The 23,350-nt window shown below is 46.7% G+C and overlaps 1 protein-coding gene across 2 annotated transcripts in view; it reads left to right on the top strand.

The window, feature by feature from the left end:
- The window catches only part of LOC124596209 (ankyrin repeat domain-containing protein 40-like), a 29,932-nt gene extending 6,945 nt beyond the window's left edge, over positions 1-22,987 (top strand). For both annotated transcript variants that reach the window (XM_047135263.1, XM_047135264.1), the window contains exon 3: positions 22,296-22,987. In XM_047135263.1, coding sequence (XP_046991219.1) covers positions 22,296-22,651 — 356 coding nt within the window. In that variant the 3' untranslated portion in view covers positions 22,652-22,987. The remainder of the gene's footprint in view (positions 1-22,295) is intronic.
- The last annotated feature ends 363 nt before the right edge of the window (positions 22,988-23,350 follow it).

The following is a 23,350-nucleotide window of genomic DNA, read 5'->3' as shown; positions in this document are numbered from 1 at the left end:
ATAAAACAAAACATCCGTTAAAAAAAAAGAAAAGAAAAAAAATACATATATATTTTTTTTTTGATGGAAAATATTAATATATTTTAATAGTACCATTTTTATCTTCAAATATTTATAATAAATAAACTTGCTACAAAAATTCATGATGTTATCTAGAAGAGTTTCTAAGATAAGCAATTTTAAAGTTTTGAATACAAATTAAATTTACCATTTCGGAAGGTTCGGAAAATGCAAAACATAAAAACTTAAAAAATTTATAAAAAAAAAACTATAAGAGATACAGCAAAAAAATTTTGCAGGTGTTGTCAGGATAGTATTAGAACCATTTGAGCCAAATTTCATGAAAATCTAAGGAGGTGGGTGTAAAATTTATTTTTTATTGGGTGATTTGATGTGGAATGACCCTAAAGAGTATCAGATTGGCTATGACCTGATGATACGAAAATTCTCAGTATTTGCCTAAATTGATTTGGGGAAGTGATTTAAAACACACAAATGGCTGGAAGAAGTGAACTGGCCTATGTCGTCTTTACATCTAATGCTATTCCACTCGTTTCAGTGAATGATAACCATGTAATAAAATTAAGTGGGTTTATTGTATTCCTGCAGAGACTAAAGGATTTGCAAGGAAAATTTGAGTATGAAAATCTGTACTTGTCTCTAACTACCTTCATCTGACTAAATATGTTGCACATATTTTTTACGAACTTGTTGTGCCTTGTGTTTAGCGTAAGAAACAAATCCCTGTTGCTGACCACAGAGCTCACAAGCATCTAGATATACTGCAGTGTCAGTGCAAGAATTCCCAGAGTTGCAAAATTTCATCTGTTGTGGTGGCGGAAAAAAAAGAACCTCCTTACAGTGAACAGACAACCACTGTTGTAAATTTTATAATGAAACCGATTTCAAACACATTCACTATGAACATTGGTTCTGTATTCTGGCTCTGATGGGTCAATCGGGTGTGAACGACTGCCAAGTCATCCTCTGGCAGTAGCGACATGAGATGTGGTAAGGAGGGATACAGACTCAGTACACTGCTCTCCTGGTCATTGTTGGGTTTCGTGACCTAGGAACCACTACTTTTTGGTCCAGTAGCTCCTCAGTTGGCGTCATGACACTGAGTACATCCTTTACCGGTCCTCCCAACATGCAAAAACCCCTGGCAGTACCAGGAATCGAACCTGACTCACCTGTATGGCAGTCTGCCTTGCTGACCACTCAGCTAAAGACGCAGGCCTGACTATGGACAGTAATCAGAATTAATTTGTTGATAGGGCGTTTTGGCCTCATTGACTGCTTGCAGGTTTGGTGGGGCACCTCTCTCCTGGAAAAAGATTGAGCGATGTTGTGCTATGGTTAGCACACTGGACTTGCATTTGAGAGAATGACGGTTCAAACCCGCATCTGGCCATCTTGATTTAGGTTTTCCGTGATTTCCCTAAATCGCTCCAGGAAAATGCTGGGATTGTTCCTTTGAAAGGGCACGGCCGAATTTCTTCCCCCATCTGATGGGACTGATGACCTCGCTGTTTGGTCCCCTCCTCCAAATCAACTAACCAATCTGGAAAATGTTTCTTCAAAATGGTGAGCGTGCTTTCCGCATCGCGTCTTAACTCCCATCCAGGGCAGCTCACCTCTGTTTGGTATGTCAAGCTTGGCTACCACAGGGCCCCAGCCTTTGCAGCGCTCCGTCCTCCATGTTTGTCTGTCCTGCTGTTCTTTTTCCCCTCCCTTGGGGAACATGTCTGAGATACTTTTGGGAATATGTCCTGAATTTCAGTGCTCTGACACCAGAACAGTTCCTGCACTGTTTGTTTCCCCCCTCTCCCCCCCCCCCCCCCCCCCCCCCCTCATCCTTCCTCCACTTCGGTGTTCGAGGTTCCGCTTTTTCTTCTTCCTCCCTGTGTCCTGTGTGCTCCTGAAGGCCGGCCCAAATGTTTGATGTGTAACAGGTGATGGATACCACGTAATTCCCAGCCTCGGGTTGACAGGTGGGGATTTTACGAACTCCCTGATACAGGCCAGGTCCAGGGAGAGATGATGTCTGAGCTGTTACCTTCCAAAATTGCCAATTGGTCGCTCCGTCAGGAGCAATCACCTGAGATTGGCCCTCTGAGGAGGAGAGGGGGGGGGGGGGTCCCAGTTGCAGGGAGCAACCATTAGAGAGACTGACAATCGTAGGGATTTTCTCGCAGTGAGCCAATCATCTTCTCATTCTATGTCTACTAAACGTAAACGGAATGAGGCTGACAATTGAAAGACCCTCTTAGCTGCACCTTCTTCCTCGTGGTGTCACATACCGAAGACGGTCTGTCCTTTGCTACAGTTAATCCATTTATTATTCAGAAAGATGTTGATGCAATTTGTGGCTGTGAAGTCCTGCTGTCATTTACGCAGTGGCACTTAGTTTTTGCAGACTGATTGTGATTCTGAGGCACAAAAACTGCTTGCCACTTCTTTCCTCCACGGGTACCCTGTTTGTGTCAAGGCCCATCAAATGCTAAATTCTTAGCATGGTGTTATTTGCACTAGGCTGCTCAATGGTCTGACACAGGCAGAAATCCAAACTTACCTCTCTGATCAGCACATCACTGCAGTCCATAATGTGATGAAGAAGGTTGATGCATATTTAGTGCCCACAAGCACTCTTTTTTTTTTTCTCACATTTGATAGAGTATTGCTTCCATCATAGATCAAGGCAGGCTATGAAGCCATCACAGTCTGACTGTACATTCCGAACCTGATGCCTTGCAACCAGTGTCATCATTACAACCACACCTGAATGTCCTGCCAAAACACACTCAAATGCGTTACTTGCGGTTGGGATGCTCACGAGGGTGATTGCCCACCTCCTCCCTGCTGTATGAAATGCAATGGCAACTATGCAGCCTCCTCCTGAGATTGTTGCATGTGTCTCAATGAGTGGGCCATCGAGGAGATCTGGGTGAAGGAAAAAATGCCTTACCCTGTCACTTGTAAGTAGTTGGCAGCCCTGTGGTTCACCATCTGTCACTTACAGCACCATTCTCACTAAACCTGGCTCCATGAACGACATGGCCAAGCAGGTTTGCAAACTCATATTCAGCACTGTGGTTGTAAAATCACCCAGTGTCACAGTAGCATCCCATCTCCTCCTCCTCCAGTTGTGCAACAAGCCACCAAATGTTCGCCTTACACAGTGAAACCACTTGCTAAACAACCAGCAGTTCAGGCAGGATGGAAAGAATACTCCCGCAAAGACTTTTTACGCCCCTCCAGCCAACAAACATCTGAATCTCCATCTGCCAACTGCAAAGGCTCCAAGAGATCAAACAGAGGCAAGTGATCTCCTTTGCCGACACGGATATCATCTTCAACTGTGTCGCTGCATCATACCCTCACCTGGCTGACCTCTGTGTTGCCTCTGTGCCCTGTAGCAGAGTGTCTTCGAAGGCTGGCACTGGGCAACTGCTGAGGTGATGCTCCATTTTTCCTTTGACCCCTTTCTCTGTTATGACTCTCCTCCAAGGGAAGGTTTGTGGCCTTAGAGCCAACAAGGAGGAATTATAGCTGCTCTTGGAATCACAGTGTCCGCTTGTTCTCTGCCCCTGGGAAATAAAATTGAGTCCTCATGACTGCTCTGACCTCTCACATTTCTTTCCTGTCTGCTTTGACCTTCCCCTCAAGGATGCCATCCCATCTCGTGGGCAAATCGTGCTGCTCATCAAGGATGGCATTCGTAGTCAAACTGTCTAACTGAACCCCGGCTGTAAGCTGTTGCAGTCCACACGTTTTCCTTCCTTGCTTCACCCTTTCTCTTTGTACCATCTACATCCCTCCATCATTCAGTGTTACCATGGCAGACGTCTTCCAACTTATTGGTCAACTCCCTCACCCCTTTGTGCTGCTTAGTGATTTTACTTTGCACCATCCCCTTTGGGGCTCTTCCAGAACTTATCAGAGTGGTGCCCTCTTGGCTGACTTTCTCAGCCAACATCACCTTATCTGCTTTAACACTGGAGCAACCATGTTCCTTTTAGACTCCACACACACCTATTTCCATTCGTACCTCTCATTCTGCATTGTCCAGCTTGCCCATTGTCTTGCATGGTCTCTTCTCTCTGAAATGTACTCAACTGGCGATTTCCCATGTGCTATCCATTTGCTGACTTGTACACTACTTACATGCAAACCCAAATACAAGTTTTATAAGGCCAACTAGAGGCTTTACTCCTCCTGGTGACCTTTGACGAACATTTCCCGAGTTGTGATACCTTACAAATGTTGTTATTAATGCCACAGAATGTTCCATTCCTCGCACTTCATCTTTACTGCACTCTGTCCCTTTCACTTGGCAGACTGAGGCATCCTGCGACACAGCTCGCGCACACACACACGCTCTCCACACGTTTAACTGTCTTCCTACAATGGTGAACTGCATTCATTATAAACGGTTGTGTGCACAGTGTCGTTGCAGTCTTCGGGGTAGTGAAAACGATAGATGGCCTTTCTTTACTAGTTCTTTTAACAGTTCCACTCCCTCTTCCGTTTTGTGGGCCAACCTCTGATGGTGTCTGGGACCAAGGTCCATTCCATAGTTTCTGACCCGACTACAGCAGGGAATGTCATAGTGGATGCTGTTGCCATCTCCATCGCCTTGGTCCATTATTTTGCGTAGATTTCGAGTGGAGGAAGCTCGGCCAATACCCTTCTCCTCTTAGAATCGCGAGTGCTAAATGCCGCTTTCACTATGAGGATGCTAGATTGTGCTCTCACTTCATCTCAATACTCTGCCCCAGGGCTGGACAATGTTCACATTCAGATGTTGCAGCACCTTTCTCTAGCTCTCTCCTTCATATGTGTGGTCGCTTCTAGACAGAGGACACATTTCCCAGATGCTGGCATGAAGCCACGGTCAATCCTATACCTAAGCCCGGTAAGAACAAATATCTTTCTTCTAGCTACCGCCCCATTTCTCTCACCAGCTGTGTTTGCAAGGTGATGAAACGTATGATTTGTGCCTGGCTGGTATGGTGGCTTGAGTCTCCCAATTAACTGTGTGGATTTTGAGTGCACTGTACTGCAGTTGACCATGTCATCACTTTGTCCAGCAATGTCATTAATGGTTTCCTGCAGAAATACTAGACTGGTTGTGTTTTTTTGATTTGGAGAAAGCCCACAATACCTACCGGAGGGCTGGTATCCTCTGCAGTTTCTACATGTGGGGCTTTTGAGACCACCTGCCCCATTTCCTTCAGGAATTTTTAAAAGATCGGGTTTTCAAGGTACATGTGGGTTCTGCCTTGTTGGACACCTTTATCCAGGAAAATGGTGTGCCTCAGAGTTCTGTCCTAAGTGTCGTCCTCTTTGCTACGCCATTAACCCTATTATGGTCTGTCTCTCATAAGGCATCACCGACTCCCTTTTTGTTGACGATTTTGTGGTCTATTGCAAATTCTCTGTGGACTTGCCTCCTTGAGTGACATCTTCAGCAAAGTCCTGATTGTATTTACTCGTGGAGCATCGACAGTAGCTTTCACTTTTACACAGACAAAACTGTTTGTATGAATTTAGATGGTACAATGGGTTTCTTCCACCATTTTTTCATCTTGTACCTGTTGCCCTTCCATTCACTGAAACTATGAAATTCCTGGGGCTTATGCTTGATAGGAAACTTTCTTGGTCTTCTCTCGTGTCTTACCTAGGTGCCCATTGTACCCGGTCCCTCAATGTCCTACAGATCCTCAGCGGTACTTCCTGGAGAGTGTTTGTACTGAACACTTGTCCGTTCAAAACTAGACCATGGGAGTTTCGTTTATGCAGCTGCACATCTATCCATCTTATGCCATTTAAATACAACCCACCATTGTGGCATCCATTTGACCACTGGTGCCTTTTACTGGTTGAGAGTCTCTATGCAGAAGCTGCTGAACTATCGCTGTCAAACCGACGTGATATTCTGCTATGTGGGTACCATGCCATTTGTCTGCAATGCCTGGCCACCCATCCAATGCCTCCTTCTTCAAAGACTCCTTTGACTGCAAGTATGGGGTGCATCCCTCCTCTCTATTACCTCCTGGAGTTCGCTCTCGGCTATTGTTGCGGCAGTGTAACTTCACATTACCTGCCACTTTCCCGATGAGTGTGAACCCTTCACCACCTTCCACCTTGGCTTTGTGTGGCGGTCCGTGTTCCCCTTGGACTTCATTTCCTTCTGAAGGACACTACTCCAGACTCACTCTATCGCCACCCCCAGGAGACCTGTGGTTCTGTCATGAGTTCGTGCGTGGCGGACAAGGGGGCCCTGAGCTGTTGCAGTCCATTCTTCCTTCTCTGGCTGCCTTTCCTTCACCCTGACCATCTCTCCCTATCCTCGCTCCTTCACTGTTGCCCCCTCTTCCCCTTTCTCGGTGTTCTGATATATATCAATCTGGCTATCCACCAGGTTCCCTGTTTTGCTTGCTATTCTGTTCCTTGTGCCTGTTCTCTTTCATCCTTTTTGGTGTTTAGGTCCCTGCTTGATGTTTAACCTCCACTTCTAAATTTTCTGTTTTAGTGTGAGCCATTTGGGGAACTACACCCTCCCTAGTGTTTACGACATGGATTCCTCTTCCCTCCCTCACGACCCATGAGTTCTTTCGTTGCTTGCGTTTTGAGCGTAGGTCTTCCTGCTGTACAACAGACCCTCTGTGTGGTGGCTGGACACCCACTCCATGAGGGAAGCCTCAGTGTTCCGCCACCTGTGTGCGTCAATTGTCACGACCACCACTCCTCTCACTTGTTGGATTGCCCTGCTTACAAGAGAGAAAAGAAGATTCAAGAGTACAAGTCCCAGAATCGTCTGTATTATGCTGGGACTTGCCAAAAATGAGAGAGACTGCTTTCAGTGTCACTTTCTTCAACTTCTGCCTTTGTTACATCTTTTCCTCCTCCTACCTCTTCCTGACACCAGCCCTGTCCCATCCTCCCCTCCCCTTTCCCTGCAGTTCCCGTGACCTCCCCAGCTGAAGAAGTGTCCCCCCCCCCCCCCCCCCTTCTTCAGCCCCTGCCAGTGATGGGACTCCCCACCGGGACTGCTCTCCACAGCATCTGTCAGACCAGAAGCCTTCTAATACAACTCAGCCACAAGATGCACCATCTGTACGCCACAAGGTTGCATGCTCTCTTTCGGTTCCAGTTCTTGCAGATGCCTTCTCCCCCCTCACAACCTGAGTCTGATGTCTTATTTATGGATGTCACCCCATCCTTGGTGATGACCACTGACCGAGTGACATGACCTGCTCTCGGCTTCTTTGTGTCTAACCTGAACTCTCACCACATGATCATCCTGTGGAACTGCAACAATTACTATCATCACCTGGCGGAAGTACAATATTTTGTTTCCTCCTATTCTGCATTCTGTCTTCCTCTTCAAGAAACACAATTCCATGATGACCACTCTGCAATATTCGTGGTTATCGGGCATTCTATCGGAACCGCACCAGCTCTGGGGTAGCATCTGCCGGGATCTGCACTTTGGTTCACCCTGATGTCATTAGTAACTGCATCCCCCTTTGTACCAACCTGGAAGCAATAGTGGTTAGAGTGCAAATGACCCTGGCAATCACCGTTTGCTATGTCTACCTCCCTCCAGGTAGGCCACTACCATATGTTTAACTGTCTACCTTAATACGGCAGCTCCTTCCCCTGTTCCTCCTCCTTGGAGACTTGAGTGCCCACCACCCACTGTGGGGGGAGTGCCACATCAACAGGGTGGGTCCTCCTAATTGACCATTTTGTACAGACTTTGATTTGTGTATTCTCAATGATGGTTCCGTTACCCACTTACGTGCCGCTCATGGCACCTTTACTACTATCGATCTCATGATCTCCTCTCCTGCTCTCGTAACTTTTCTACATTGGTCATCCCATGATTATCTTTGTGACGGTGACTGCTTTCTGGTGATTCTATTGTTCCCCTGCTGACTCAGGCAGACAGGACCCCCATGTTGGGCATTCCACAGAGCCAATTGGCCTTTATATATATCTGCTGTGCACTTCGACACCTCCCTCTCGAATTGCATTGATGCGGTCATGCAAGATGTCTCTGCCACTATTCTCCATGCTGCCGGCACTGCTGTCCTGCTATCCTCAGGTCCCCGTCATCGTCGACCGGTACCGTGGGTGGACCAAGGACGTAGCAGTTGCTGTCCAGGACTGCCGACTGTTGCTGCAGTAATTTAAACAACACACTTCACAGATTAATGTCCTTGCTTTTAAGCATCTCCATGCTAAGGTTCGTTACCGTATTAAGCTGAGTAAAAAGGAATGCTGGGAGCGCTAAGTTTCCTCCCTGGGGACGTATGCCTTTTCATCGCAGATTTGGTCCAAGCTCTGTAGCCTTCTGGGCTAGGGACTTAAGCTCCAAGATGCTCTGTGCACGGGTCCATTGGTCCTTGCAGAGCATGCGATGGCCTCGGCTTCCTCTTTCTATCCTGCTACCCTTTCTCTGGCAGAAATGCCGAGTTGAACAGAGCCAGCCTTTGTTTCAACCTACACTACACTGACCCTTATAATAAATTCTTCACTGTATGGGAATTCTTGCAGATTCTTACCTCGTCATGTGACACAGCGCCTGGCCTTGGATTCCATCCACAACCAGATTCTCCGACCCTTGGACATTGCCCAGAGGCAACATCTCCTCAGGGTCTTCAACCGCATTTGGTTCACTGGTGCTTTCCCATTGCGATGGCGAGACAGTATAGTTATTCCCGTCTATAAGTTCGGGAAGAACCCAACATACCTCTACAGCTACCACCCGATTAGCCTGAAGGATGTACTTTGTAAACTGCTCAAGACGATGGTTAGCTTCAGACGCCTTGGACCTTCCATCCCTTCTGGGAAGGACGATCTCCAACTGACCATTTACTCAGAGTGGAAACAGCAATCCGACAGGCTTCTACTAACCGCTGGCACCTTGTTACGATATTCTTTGACCTACACAAGGCATACGAAATGGCTTGGTGCCATCACATTTCAGTTCCGCTCCATAACTGAGGCTTCTGTAGCCCCCTTCAGATTTTTATCCATGAATTTTTATCTTACTGGCTCTTCTCTTCAGGAAAAAGATATCCCACAGGGTTCTGTGTTAAGTGTCACACTCTTCGTCATAGAATCAATGGCTTTTTTTACCTCTGTTGGGCCTGTGGTTACCCCAGCGTTGTGTGTCAATGATTTTTGCATCTGTTGCAGCTCCCAGTCGGTAGCATGTGCTGAGCACCAGCTCCAAGGTGCCATCCGATGGGCCTCTGTGTGGGCCACTCCCATGGCTTCCAGTTTTCTCCCTCTAAAACGCGGTTTATGCAGTTTTGTCGTAGACCCACAGTACACCCTGATCCAGAACTTCATTTAGGCGATCAACTCCTCAATATTGTAGCACAGTCCCTTGTCTTGGGCCTTATCTTTGATGAAAAGCTGATGCGCCTGCCCCATATTCACCACCTAAAGACTACATGCATGTGGAATCTTAACGCTCTCCACCTTTTGGTCCACACATATTGGGATGCAGGCCATACAACTCTTCTCCATCTTGACTGTGCTCTGGCCTCGTCCAGACAGATTATGGTAGGTTTACGGGCTCAAGAGCTGAGCTTCAATTCTGCAAATACTTGATCCTGTTCACCATTGTCGGGTGTGTGTGGCTATTGGTGCCTTTCGCTCTAGGCCTGTTGAGTCTCCTCGCACAAATGGGGATTCCCCCTCTACAAATACAATGAAGCCATCTTTTGTTTCTTACACAATTGCTATTTGCCAATTTCCTGATCATCCCGTGTACCCTGTCCTCTTCACAAACGAGGGATGTCTCCCTCGTGACAACCACCCACGGGTGGGATTTCCGATTGGAATGCACTTCAGTCCTGTCTGTCGGAATCTCCACTCACTGGAATGCGTCCCATGTATTTCCTCCCACACTCCCCCCTTTTATGGTGCCTTGACCACGGATTAGGACCGACCTATTCCAGGGTCCTAAGGTCTCTTTCGTGCCCATGATTTCCCGGTCTCTTTTGCATGCCATCCTTGCAGAGTTCCAGGGTGCCACCATCTTCTACACTGATGGTTCTAAGACAATAGATAAGGTGGGATACACTCTTACCTCTCCTATTGGCTTAGAACACAATTTATTGCTGGGATCATGTAGTGTGTGCACAGCAGATCTTGCCATTCACAGAACCCTCCGTTTTGTTTCTCAGGCCTACCTCCACAGTGTTTAAATTTGTACCAACTCAAATTAGCACCCTGCAGGCTATTGACCAATGCTACTCTCGTCATCCTTTGGTCTCTTCTACCCATGACCTTCTCTCCGCCCTTGGCCATGCCACATGCTCAGTTGTCTTTCTCTGGGTCCCAAGTCATGATGACATCCTGGCTGACTGTTTGGCTAGAGAAGCAGATACTTACCTCCCATTCACTTTCATGATTCCAGTTGTGGGTATGCGGATAACTGTCAAATTTCTCTTTGCCCAAAAGTGGAATGACATCTGGTGTGCTGCTGCTCACAGTAATAAATTCCACACAATCAAGGAGTCTGCTGCAGTTTAACACTCTTCCCTCCACTCCTCTCAGAATGAGTCCACTGTTTTATGCCGTTTACGTATTGGTCATACCAGGCCCATTGTCATACCTAATGCACCACCCACATAATGTGGTTGTGGAGCCAGACTGACGGTATCCCACATATTGGTGGAATGTCCGCTTCTTCCCCCCTGCGGGTCCGGGGATTAGAATAGGCCCGCGGTATTCCTGCCTGTCGTAAGAGGCGACTAACAGGAGTCCATCCCCCTCACGGGGGTAGTTCGCGCCTGCGTCCGGGGACGGACGGTTCCACGACCTATCATCGTGGTCCTTTTGGTTTTTTCACTTCTCGTTTCTTCCTTCCTTTTGTTGGTTCCTTTCTTTGCTCTTCTCCACCTCACTGTCTTCCTTACTCTTTCCCTTGCCTTCTCCTTGCCTTCTCATTGCCTTTTTCTCCTTGCCTTCTCATTGCCTTTTTCTCCTTGCCTTCTCATTGCCTTTTTCTCCTTGCCTTTTCATTGCCTTCTTCCCCTTGCTTTCTCATTGCCTTCTTCTCCTTGCCTTCTCTGGTCTCCGCCTCGGCGTTTGAGACAGTCTGTCCTCTTTCTCCCTCTCTCTCTTCTTTTTCCTCTTCTTCCTTCCTCCCTGTGCGTGCCTGAAGGCCGACCCACGCGTTCGCACGCGTAGCCGGTGACGGGGTAACGCGTAAGTCCCCGCCCTGGGTAGACATGTAAGGCACGCGCGTACCCCCTGGTAAAGGCCAGGCCCGGGGAGGGGTGATTGCCTGAGCTGATACCTTCTGACCATGCCGATTGGTCCCTCCGTCTGTTTCTCGGGAGGTGTGACCTGAGGTGTAAACATTCACCTAAGGCGGGAGTGCCCTCTGAGAGGGTCCCCACAAGGAAGGAGCGCGCCATCGGAGACGCTGGCAATCATGGGGGATTCCTCCGCAATGGATTCTACTCCATCTCTTTCGACTTCGACCCAAAAACGGAAACGTGACCAGCCAACAGTGACAAAAGTACTACCGCCTGCCCCACAGTTCCTCGTAGTTTCTCGAACTGAGGACGGAAAGGATTTTTCCTCTGTCAACCCTTTCGTTATTCAGAAGGGCGTAGATGCCATAGCCGGATCTGTCAAATCCTGTACCAGGTTGCGTAACGGCACCTTATTACTAGAAACTGAGAATGCCTTTCAGGCACAAAAACTGCTTCGGGCCACCCTCCTGTACACGTTCCCTGTCCGGGTGGAGGCCCACCGAACTTTGAATTCGTCTCGTGGTGTGGTCTATACTGGCTCCCTCGACGGATTGACTGACGAGGAGCTTCAATCATTCCTCGCTGAGCAGGGCGTGACGGCTGTCCATAGGGTCATGAAAAAGGTCAACAATGACCTTGTACCGACCCGGACAATTTTCTTGACCTTCGATAGTGTTAAGCTGCCATCGCGCATCAAGGCGGGCTACGAGGTTATTTCTGTTCGCCCCTATATCCCGACACCTACGCGCTGCTACCAGTGTCAGCGTTTCAATCACACTCGACAGTCTTGTTCCAATGCGGCTAAATGTGTCACCTGTGGCAGGGACGCCCATGAGGGTGACTGTCCACCTCCGTCTCCTCGTTGTGTGAACTGTCAGGGTGACCATGCCGCATCCTCCCGCGACTGTCCTGTCTATAAGGAAGAACGCTGTATCCAGGAAATTCGGGTCAAAGAGAAAGTGTCCACCTCGGCTGCTCGCAAGCTATTGGCTAGTAGGAAGCCCACGCTGCTCCCAGCGGGGAAATACAGTACTGTCCTCGCCTCTCCTCGGACTACCCGGGAGGTAGCAACCCAGACATGCGATCTGACCTTCAGCACCACGATCGTCCGTTCGGCTAGTGCTAAGATCGCGCGGTCGACGTCTCCTCTTCCTCCCATCACCCCACAGACACGAGCACCTTCTTCAGCTTCTGCTAAGACGAAGACACCGAAGTCCGATGCACGGGCCTTCAAGAAGGAACCATCCCGTGCAGACTTCCTCCGTACCTCGACCTCACAGCCTTCGACCGGTACTTCCACCAAACGACGTTCCAAGAAGGCTCATAGGAAGCACAGTTCTCCTTCCCCGCCACGGCGCATTTCTTCTCTTGCGCCACCCAGCGGCTGCCGCCCCAGGCCGTCATCCGTTTCGCCTGGCCGCACCGCTGGTCGCCGTACATCTGGCCGTTCACTGGCGGAGGAAGCTCCCCCTCCCGGCCATCCTCCCGAGATGGCCGATGACCCTATAGACCCAATGGACGATGACTGTCCCCCTACTGATAGCGGCGGCAGTGCTCGCTCGAAGCCAGGCCCTAAGCGGCCTTCGAGGTGACCACTTCTCTCATCTTTCTTTTCTTACGATGGCACTTATTCACTGGAATATTCGCAGCATTCGCTCCAACCGAGAGGACTTGAAGTTGCTTCTCCGCTTGCACCGTCCGCTTGTCGTAGCCCTCCAGGAAACGAAGCTACGCCCATGCGATCAAATTGCCTTGGCACACTACACCTCTGTGCGTTTTGACCTACCCCCTGTGGTAGGTATCCCAGCTCATGGAGGGGTTATGTTGCTGGTCCGGGATGATATTTACTACGATCCCATCACGTTGCACACCGGCCTACAGGCAGTTGCCATCCGCATTACTCTCCCCACTTTTACGTTTTCCTTTTGTACCGTTTACACTCCATCGTCATCTGCCGTTGCCAGGGCAGACGTGATGCAACTTATTGCTCAGCTACCTGCACCATTTATGTTAACTGGAGACTTTAATGCCCACCATCCCCTTTGGGGCTCTCCAGCATCCTGCCCGAGGGGCTCCTTGTTAGCAGACCTTTTCAACCAGCTCGATCTTGTCTGCCTCAATACTGGCGCCCCTACTTTTCTTTCGGACACATCTCACACCTATTCCCATTTAGACCTCTCTATATGTACTCCCCAACTTGCACGCCGGTTTGAGTGGTATGCACTTTCTGATACATATTCGAGCGACCACTTCCCGTGTGTTATCCATCTCCTGCAGCATACCCCCTCTCCGTGCTTCTCTAATTGGACCATCTCCAAGGCAGACTGGGGGCTCTTCTCTTCCAGGGCGACCTTTCAGGATCAAACCTTTACAAGCTGCGATCGTCAGGTCGCACACCTCACGGAAGTCATTCTCGCTGCTGCTGAATATTCCATCCCTCACCCTCCTTCTTCTCCACGTCGCGTACCGGTCCCCTGGTGGACCGCAGCATGTAGAGACGCTTTACGTGCTCGTCGACGTGCTTTACGCACTTTTAAACGCCACCCTACAGTGGCGAATTGTATCAATTATAAACGATTACGTGCTCAGTGTCGTCGTATTATCAAAGAAAGCAAGAAAGCCAGCTGGGCTGCTTTCACAAGCACCTTCAACAGTTTTACTCCTTCTTCTGTTGTCTGGGGTAGCCTGCGCCGGCTATCTGGCACTAAGGTCCACTCACCAGTTTCTGGCTTGAAGGTCGCGAATGACGTCCTTGTGGCCCCTGAGGCTGTCTCCAATGCCTTCGGCCGCTTTTTCGCAGAGGTTTCGAGCTCCGCTCATTACCACCCTGCCTTCCTCCCCCGCAAACAGGCAGAGGAGGCTAGGCCACTTAACTTCCGCTCCTCGAATTGTGAAAGTTATAATGCCCCATTCACCATGCGGGAACTCGAAAACGCACTTGGCCGATCACGGTCCTCTGCTCCAGGGCCAGATTCTATTCATATTCAGATGCTGAAGAACCTTTCTCCTGCGGGTAAAGGTTTTCTTCTTCGTACATACAATCGCATCTGGATTGAGGGACATGTTCCCGCATGCTGGCGCGAGTCTATTGTTGTCCCGATTCCTAAGCCGGGGAAGGACAAGCACTTGCCTTCCAGTTATCGACCTATCTCGCTTACCAGCTGTGTCTGTAAAGTGATGGAGCGAATGGTTAACTCTCGATTGGTTTGGCTGCTCGAGTCTCGACGCCTACTTACCAATGTACAATGTGGATTTCGTAGGCGCCGCTCTGCTGTTGACCATCTGGTTACCTTGTCGACCTTCATTATGAATAACTTCTTGCGGAAGCGCCCGACCGCGGCTGTGTTCTTTGATTTGGAGAAGGCTTACGACACCTGTTGGAAGGCGGGCATCCTCCGCACCATGCATACATGGGGCCTTCGCGGTCGCCTCCCTCTTTTTATTCGTTCCTTTTTAATGGATCGACAGTTCAGGGTACGTGTGGGTTCTGTCCTGTCCGACACCTTTCGCCAGGAGAATGGGGTGCCACAGGGCTCAGTTTTGAGCGTCGCTCTCTTCGCCATCGCGATCAATCCAATAATGGATTGCCTCCCAGCTGATGTATCAGGCTCCCTTTTCGTGGACGATTTTACCATCTATTGCAGCGCGCAGTGTACACGTGTCCTGGAGCGCTGTCTTCAGCGTTCTCTTGACCGTCTTTACTCCTGGAGTGTCGCCAATGGCTTCCGTTTTTCTGCCGAGAAGACGGTCTGTATTAACTTCTGGCGATACAAAGAGTTTCTCCCACCGTCCTTAAGACTCGGTCCCGTTGCTCTCCCAATCGTGGAGACAACCAAATTTTTAGGCCTTACATTTGACAGGAAACTTAGCTGGTCTCCACATGTGTCATATTTGGCCGCCCGTTGTACCCGTTCTTTAAATGTCCTCCGTGTTCTCAGTGGTCTGTCGTGGGGAGCGGATCGAACCGTCCTACTTCGTCTATATCGGTCGATCGTCCGCTCCAAGCTGGATTATGGGAGCTTCGTATACTCCTCTGCACGGCCATCCATCTTACGCCGCCTCAACTCCATACAACATCGGGGTTTACGACTTGCGATCGGAGCATTTTATACCAGTCCCGTAGAGAGTCTTCATGCTGACGCTGGCGAATTGCCACTCACCTACCGGCGCGATATACTGCTTTGTCGGTATGCCTGTCGGCTACTGTCAATGCCCGACCATCCGTCTTATCGTTCCTTTTTTGACGACTCTCTTGACCGTCAATACGGGTTGTATGTCTCTGCCCTGCTACCCCCTGGCGTTCGCTTTCGTCGCCTCCTTCAACACCTTACTTTTTCCCTCCCTGCAACCTTTCGAGTGGGCGAGAGCCGCACGCCACCTTGGCTCCAGGCTCAGGTCCGCGTTCACCTTGACCTCAGCTCGCTCCCAAAAGAGGTCACTCCCAGTTCGGTCTACCACTCCCGTTTTTTGGAACTAAGTTCGAAGTTCATCGACATGACTTTCATTTATACAGATGGCTCTAAGACCAATGACGGGGTCGGGTGTTCCTTTATTGTCGAGGCACAAAGTTTCAAATACCGGCTCCACGGCCATTGTTCGGTCTTCACAGCTGAGCTCTTTGCCCTCTACCAGGCTGTTCTTTACATCTGCCGCCACCGACATTCTGCTTATGTCATCTGCTCAGATTCCCTGAGCGCCATCCAGAGCCTCAGTGATCCGTACCCGGTTCACCCTTTCGTACACCGGATCCAACGCTCTCTTCAGCAGCTGGTGGACGTCGGTTCTCCAGTTAGCTTTATGTGGGTTCCGGGCCATGTCGGTATCCCTGGGAACGAAGCTGCAGATGCCGCGGCCAAGGCTGCGGTCCTCCAGCCTCGAACAGCTTCTTGTTGCGTCCCTTCGTCCGATTTTAGCAGGGTGATTTGTCGGCGCATCTTATCTCTGTGGCATGCCGATTGGGCTGCACTTACCGACAACAAGCTTCGGGCCTTAAAACCTCTTCCCGTGGCTTGGACGTCCTCCTCACGCCCTTCTCGGCGGGAGGAGGTCGTTTTAGCCCGGTTAAGAATTGGACACTGCCGGTTCAGCCATCGCCATCTGCTGACGGCTGCGCCGGCGCCGTTCTGCCCATGTGGGCACTTGCTGACGGTTAGACACATTTTAATGTCCTGTCCAGATCTTAACACACTGCGCCTCGATCTTAACCTGCCAGATACTTTCGATGCCATTTTAGCGGATGACCCACGAGCAGCTGCTCGTGTTCTTCGTTTTATCAATTTGACACACCTCGCTAAGGACATTTGATGATGCTGTTTTTTAATCCTATGCCTGTCCGTCTGTCTTTTATCGTGTTTTCCCTTTAGTTGTTGTGGTCAACTTGTGCCTCGCGGTGCATTCTTAGAGTAGTCAGGGCGCTAATGACCATTGAAGTTGTGCGCCCTAAAACCACAAAAAAAAAAAAAAAAAAAAAAAAAAAAAAATGTCCGCTTCTTTTGACCCGTTGTGCCAAGAATAGTCTCCCAGATTCCTTCATTTTAATATTAGCAGACAATTCACGGATGGTTGAACTAGTCCTCAGTTTCCTCCATGAAAGTGGTTTTTATTTCCAGATATAAAGTTTTGCTTTCCTCCTGGAGCAGGTACAGGGTGGTTGTGGTTGGGACCTCTCTTAATGTCTTCTCAGTCTGGGGCCCCATGACCATTCTCCCATGTAAAGGCCACTCTGTTTTTCCAGTTTTTAGATTTGGCCTCACCTTTTATACATTTAATGTGTGTGTTTTAACTTCATTATTTTATAGTTTGACTCCCCTGACTGGATCCGTCCGTTATTAGCGGACCCTCTTTCTTCTGTGAGGAACTTCGGAATTGCAGGACTGAGAACCTCGCCATTTGCCCCATAAACCCTCTCAATTAATCAATCAATCAATTGCTCTATTGCCGCAAGTTTTCAACCTTCACACGTAACTTTGTGATAATACTTTTGTGTACATTGATGGCTCTGACAGACTGTGGTGTCGGGTGTGCCTTTGTTATTGGCCCTGATGATTTCAGTATCGGCTTCCGGAACACTGCTCAATATTTACAGCGGAACTCTTCGCTCTGTATCAGGCCACACAGTAACTCTGGTGGCACAGGATTTTCAGTTATGTCATTTGCTCTGACTCTGTCAGTGCCTCTCAGAGCCTGTGTGCACTGTGCACCATCCATCCCTAGTGCAACAGGTCCAGGAAAGCTTTCACTCAGTCACTCTTGATGGAGCTGCTGGGATGTTTATGTGGTCACTGGTTATGTCAGTGTGACAGGAAACAAGGCTACTTCCAAGGATGCTAGTCTTTCCATTCCTTACAATGACCCCTATGTTGCCATCCGTCAGCAGGTGGTGTCACTTTGGCATTACCACTGGAAACAAGCCTTTCATGGAAACAAGCTTCAGGGAATTAAACCTCTCCCAGCAGCTTGGCCGACCTCCTCTCGGCCTTCTCGCCACAAGAAAATCATTTTAGCTAGGTTGCGTATTGGGCACTGCCGGCCATTTGTTAAGTGGTGTTGCCCCACCACTTTGTTCTCATTATCATCAACCTTTTACAGTTTGCCGTTTCCTGACCGAATGCCCTTTTTTTAACAACTTAGATTCTATCAGCATGTTTCCATTGCTTTGACTGTTGTTTTGTCTATAGGGTATAGTAGTGAACCCAAGTTTCATCTGTGGTCACAAACCAGCACAAAAAATTGTGTTCATTTCTCCAAAAGCAAGCCAAACATTGTTCCCATATGTCCATTCTCATGCGTTTTTGATCCAGCCGCGGCACCCATCTTGCAAATAATTTTTGCATTTCTAATTCTTCAGTTAAAATGTGAAATACCTTTCAGATGACATCTGATAAGCGTGAGCAGTTTCATGCATTTTCAATCAGTGATACTCCATGACCATTTTGTGCACTTTTGCAATGATTTCTGGAGTAGTGACAGATCTCAGCTGACCGCTGTGCGGATCATCATCTTAGCTCTCCCAACGAAATTTAAATTAATTTGTCCACTTGGGAACAGTTGAATATGAAGGAGCAGAGTCCCCCAGTATATTCTGGAAATCGGCATGAATGTCCTTTGTTTTCGTACCTTTCTTTATGAAGTACTTAATCACTGCCCTAATACTAATTTTTTTTTTTTCGTGTCTTTGCAAATCACCAAGCAGGAACAACAGAGCCACGTCACCGCCACAGCTCTCTTCAAAGAGCACTGATGTGGCACGTGTTTACAGGCAACAGTCCAACAAATATCACGTGAACAAGTCGTTGCGCTAGTGCTGACGTCTCATGGTGATTCAGAGAACTTTTTAAATCACCCTTGAATGTTTAAATATGCGAGATGGAACAAATTTCTGCAGATAACAAATTTTCACATACACTGTAAACATTGGCTTAGTAATACTGTGATTGAATTAGTTGAGATCACAGTAAAATGTGAATAATTCATAATATTGGAAACCACACTTAGTGTCAAATCTATATTTAAATCTTTGATTTCAAAGCCATATATACAAGAGGTGTTAACAAAATTCATACCTATGTTGGGGAATAGGTGTGAGTATCTGAATATGCATGGGAAGCACAGTGTGTTTTTCTTTTGTTTGCGCAACTCTATCTGAGTTGCACTTCTTTGCGACATTGCTGGAACAAAGAAGCAAGGCATGTGAAAAGACTCATCATTTGCATTTGGAAGGTTGAAGGGAAACTGGTGGCGTAAATTCATAATGAAATAGTGATAATGTGTGTGGATAATGTTCCAGCTTATGAGACTGTGATGAAGAGGAAAACTTTTCACATGTTTGGAAAACACACTGAAAAGTAGCAGATCATCTATGATTGAGGAACGAAGAACCATCACAAAACATGGAAACTTTGCTGTTTTCTGACAGGTATATTACCATCCAGATAGTTGACGGAGTAGTTCATATTAGTGTAGGGTCCTGCATGTTGAACTAAAGATGAGAAACATGTTGCTCCAGTGGGTCCCTAATTTACCATGTCTATTCAAAGGGAGCAACATGACATCAGCAAAAAAATGTTGAAAATGTGTAAGAACAAGGAAGAAGAGTTTTCCAGACATCTTATCACAGTGGGGAAAGTGTTGGAACAAACTATGAAAATACAAACACCCCCCACCCATCTTTTATGGGAAGGTTATGCTGTCTGTCATTTGGGATTCAAGGTGTCATCCTTATTAAATATGTAAGAAAGGGACAGTTATCACAGTCTATTATAAATAGTCATGAAACACTATGAAACTAAACACATACGGGAAAAAAAGGGCAGCCTTTTGACAGCTGCAGCAATACTAGGACTCAAAAAGTGACTGGCATTAACAGCAGGATACCATGATATCAACTGGGAATTGGTTCTCGTTCCCAACTTTTGTCTTTTTTTCCCCTCAGTTTCTTCAATACACAATTGTTTTTCAGTGTCTTCATACACACCAGCTGCTTGGCAGTGGTACAGTAGTGACCTTGCAGAAAAACAGTGCAAGTTTCATAACTCATTGACTTGTACTCTGGTGTCAGCAAAATATTCTGACCGATCATTGAACCCGAATGAGAATGGTAGAGCACTTGCCCGTGAAAGGCAAAGGTCCCGAGTTCGAGTCTCGGTCCGGCACACAGTTTTAATCTGTCAGGAAGTTTCATGGATCCTGAAATGAAGCAGAAGAAATCAGTAATGATTGCATTTGGTCTGCCTTACAAAGCATCCATTCACTCCACTCAAGGTACTTTCACACTTAGGCTAAGAAATTGTACCACATATGCCTTCTTATTCACCAAATCTAGCACCCAGGACTTTCTTCTTCTTTTTGGAAGTGAAGAGAACCACACAAGGATATTATTTCTCCAGTGATAGCATGTTGGTTGCTAGAATGGAAAACTTTTTACTATCTTGGCATATGACAGAGTGTACGTCATTGTGAAAAAGTAGAGAAAATGTGTAAACATGTAAGGATGTTACATAGAAGATTGGAGAAAATATGTACAAGGGGGATGCAAAAGTAACGGGAACTGGGCTGCGTGGGGAGGGGGAGGGGGTGGGGGAACCTATTGTTCAACCATGTATACATTATGGTTACACCACCCGAGTCAGTGTGCGAAGGTGGGTGGCTGTGAGTGTGTTGGTTCACCCATAAGAGTTTTTTTAGTAAAACAACTTTTTCCATTTCGGCAAAAACATGATGGCAGATTGTCAAGAGCAACGTGTGGCTGTGAAACTTGGTTTCCTGTTGGGGAAATCTGCTGCGGAAACTGTCGTAATAATGCTTAAGACTGCTTATGGAGATGCTGCCCTAAGTAAGACCAGAGTCTTTGAGTGGTTTTCACATTTTAAAAAGGCAGAAATGTCAGTTGAAGACCAACCCCATTCAGGACTCCACTCAACATCAAGAAGTGATGAAAACGTTGCCAAAATCAATGCCCTCGTTCGAGAAGACCGATGCCTAACCATTGATGAACTCTGTGAGATGTCTGAAATATCATGGAGTTCAATTCAGAAGATTTTATTTGAAGATGTTCACATGAGAAGGGTTGCAGCCAGATTTGTCCCTCACCTTCTCACAGATGAGTAAAGGGAGTGTCAACTTCAGGCATGTTTTGAGCTTCAAAATCGGCTCAAAGAGGACCATGAATTTTTTTTCCAAGGTGATTACTGGTGATGAATCATGGTGCTATGGGTACGGCCCCAAAACAAAGCAGCAAGCAAGCCAGTGGAAGACAAGTGGCTCTCCTCGTACCAAAAAAGCTCACCAAGTGAAGTCAACATCAAGTCAATGCTCATTTGTTTCTTTGTTTGCAGAGGTGTTGTGCACATGGAGTTTGTTTCCCCAGGTCAAACTGTCAACCAGGAGTTCTACGTGGAGGCTTTGAAAAGATTGAGGGATAGTATCCAGAAGAAAAGGGCAGATCTTTGGCGCATAGGCGATTGGTTCTTCCATCATGACAGCGCGCTGGCCCAAACTGCCCTCTGCGTGAAGCAGTTTTTGAGCAAAAACAGTATGACACTGATCGTCCACCCCCACCACAGCCCTCCCTCCCACCTCCTACTTATCAGATCTAGCCCCATGTGATTTCTTTGTGTTACCCTGACTCAAAAGGGACATGAAAGGAAAGTGTTTTGCCACTGTGGAGGAGGTAAAACAAAAATCTCTGGAAGGCATGAAGAACATCCCGATAAGTAAATTTAAAAACTGTTTTGAAAAAGAGAAGGATCATTTGAAGGAGTGTGTTGTGGTCAATGGAGAATACTTTGAAGGTGATCAAAATTTGGTGTAGAAATATTAAGAAATAAAGAAGATATGTTGAATTTCCCATACACATGCAAGTGTGTTACATAAAGAAGTCCTAAAAAATGACCACATGTTGAAATTGGCTAATCGATGTGCTCCTACTCCTGCTCCCACAAGGACACAAAATTTAGAAGCAGTCCTCGTACTATGGGTCCATTCAGTGTTGAAAGGTAGTGGTAAGCCACCAAGAGAGAGAGAGAGAGAGAGAGAGAGAGAGAGAGAGAGAGAGAGAGAGAGAGAGAGAGAGAGAGAGAGAGAAAAAACACTTCCAGAAAAGATGTTTTGTATTCTAAATATTGAGGCCATAAGTTAAAATGCAAAAGTTGTAAGAAAGCTGTGACCATGATTTGCATTTTACTATTTTTTCATTCAGTTGCAGCTGTAAACATATTGACAATCTTATTTAAACTCCCCTGTAAAACAGTGCCGGAGGTACAGTCTCTATAACTTTCAATAAATGTAAAATCTGTAGGTAATTTTAGAAATTTTTATTTTTTTACAGAAGATCTGATTTTGCTAGATATACAGATTAAAAAGTGAAAATTGATGAAAGTTGCAAAAATAAGTTACAGGTGCATTTTGAAGGTGATTGGATGCAGTATGCTTACATAAAGTGGTGCCTCAAACATGAAAATCTTGTTTAATTAATGATTACAAGCATTTACATATTTATTTTTCCAGAATTGGTGCTCAAAGCCCGTGTTGCAAATAGTGGTGAACTGGATTTCATAGAAATTGAGCTGCCACACAGTGAGCTAACATACAACAAACTTTTACGTGTGTGCTGTGATGAATTGGGTGTGAATGCTACCCAAGTGTTGAGGTTACGTAAGCTTCCAGACACAGTTCTCCGTAAGGATAAAGACATACGGAGATTGAAAGACTTTCAAGAAATAGAAGTTGTAGTTGCACCACCACCAGGAAGAAAGCTAGTTCCAGGTAGCAATGGTTTTATTAATGTGCCAGCAGCACTCGGCACAAACATAAATGGTTACCAATCCATTTCTCTTCATAAGAATCAGACCATTCTCTATTGAACCTTATTTAATATTTTATTCTGTACTGGGTTTCTTAACAGATTGTAAGGGCTAGAAATTCATTTGATTGAAATATTTCCTTAATCTGCTTGCCAAATATATTTGTGGGCCTAACATGTAGCACTTCTGGTTTTATTGTGTATGTGTTTTCATCATGTAGTCTCCAACAGTTCATTTTGTGTCTGTAAAGTAAGGTGAATAAGAAGATGAGGAGAAAAATAATAGTGACAGTAACACGAATATATTGTGATTTGTAATATTTACTAAATATCAGTGGTTTTAAATGTTGTAAGAAATAGATGTAGAAAGCTTGAATTACATTTATTCTTACATAAACATCTCTATCCAAATTCTGCCTCAGTGCACCAATCTTCACGCAGATTTAAACTGACTGGAGAATCAGCAGTCATAAAATGATGGTAAGTAGTGTTTGTTTCCTGAGCAAACTCCGATGATTGACAAATGTTAGTGTTCGTGATTTCAGTATCTGTGGAGGTGCAGATGGAAATGGGCAATTATGGAATAACTCATTTTGGAGATATCAGCAAATGTACAACAAACACAGATTCTCTGTTATACAATTAGTCATAATTAAAAAGGAAACAACTTTATGTTAAATGGCTCTTATCATCTTACAGTCCCAGACCTTCCCCTTCTGCAGTACATAGCTTCAAGTTAACTGCTGTTTGCTTTATGGTT

This window comes from Schistocerca americana, chromosome 2, assembly GCF_021461395.2.
Source record: "Schistocerca americana isolate TAMUIC-IGC-003095 chromosome 2, iqSchAmer2.1, whole genome shotgun sequence".
Taxonomy (NCBI): Eukaryota; Metazoa; Arthropoda; class Insecta; order Orthoptera; family Acrididae; genus Schistocerca; species Schistocerca americana.
This window is presented reverse-complemented; position numbering and strand designations above follow the sequence as displayed.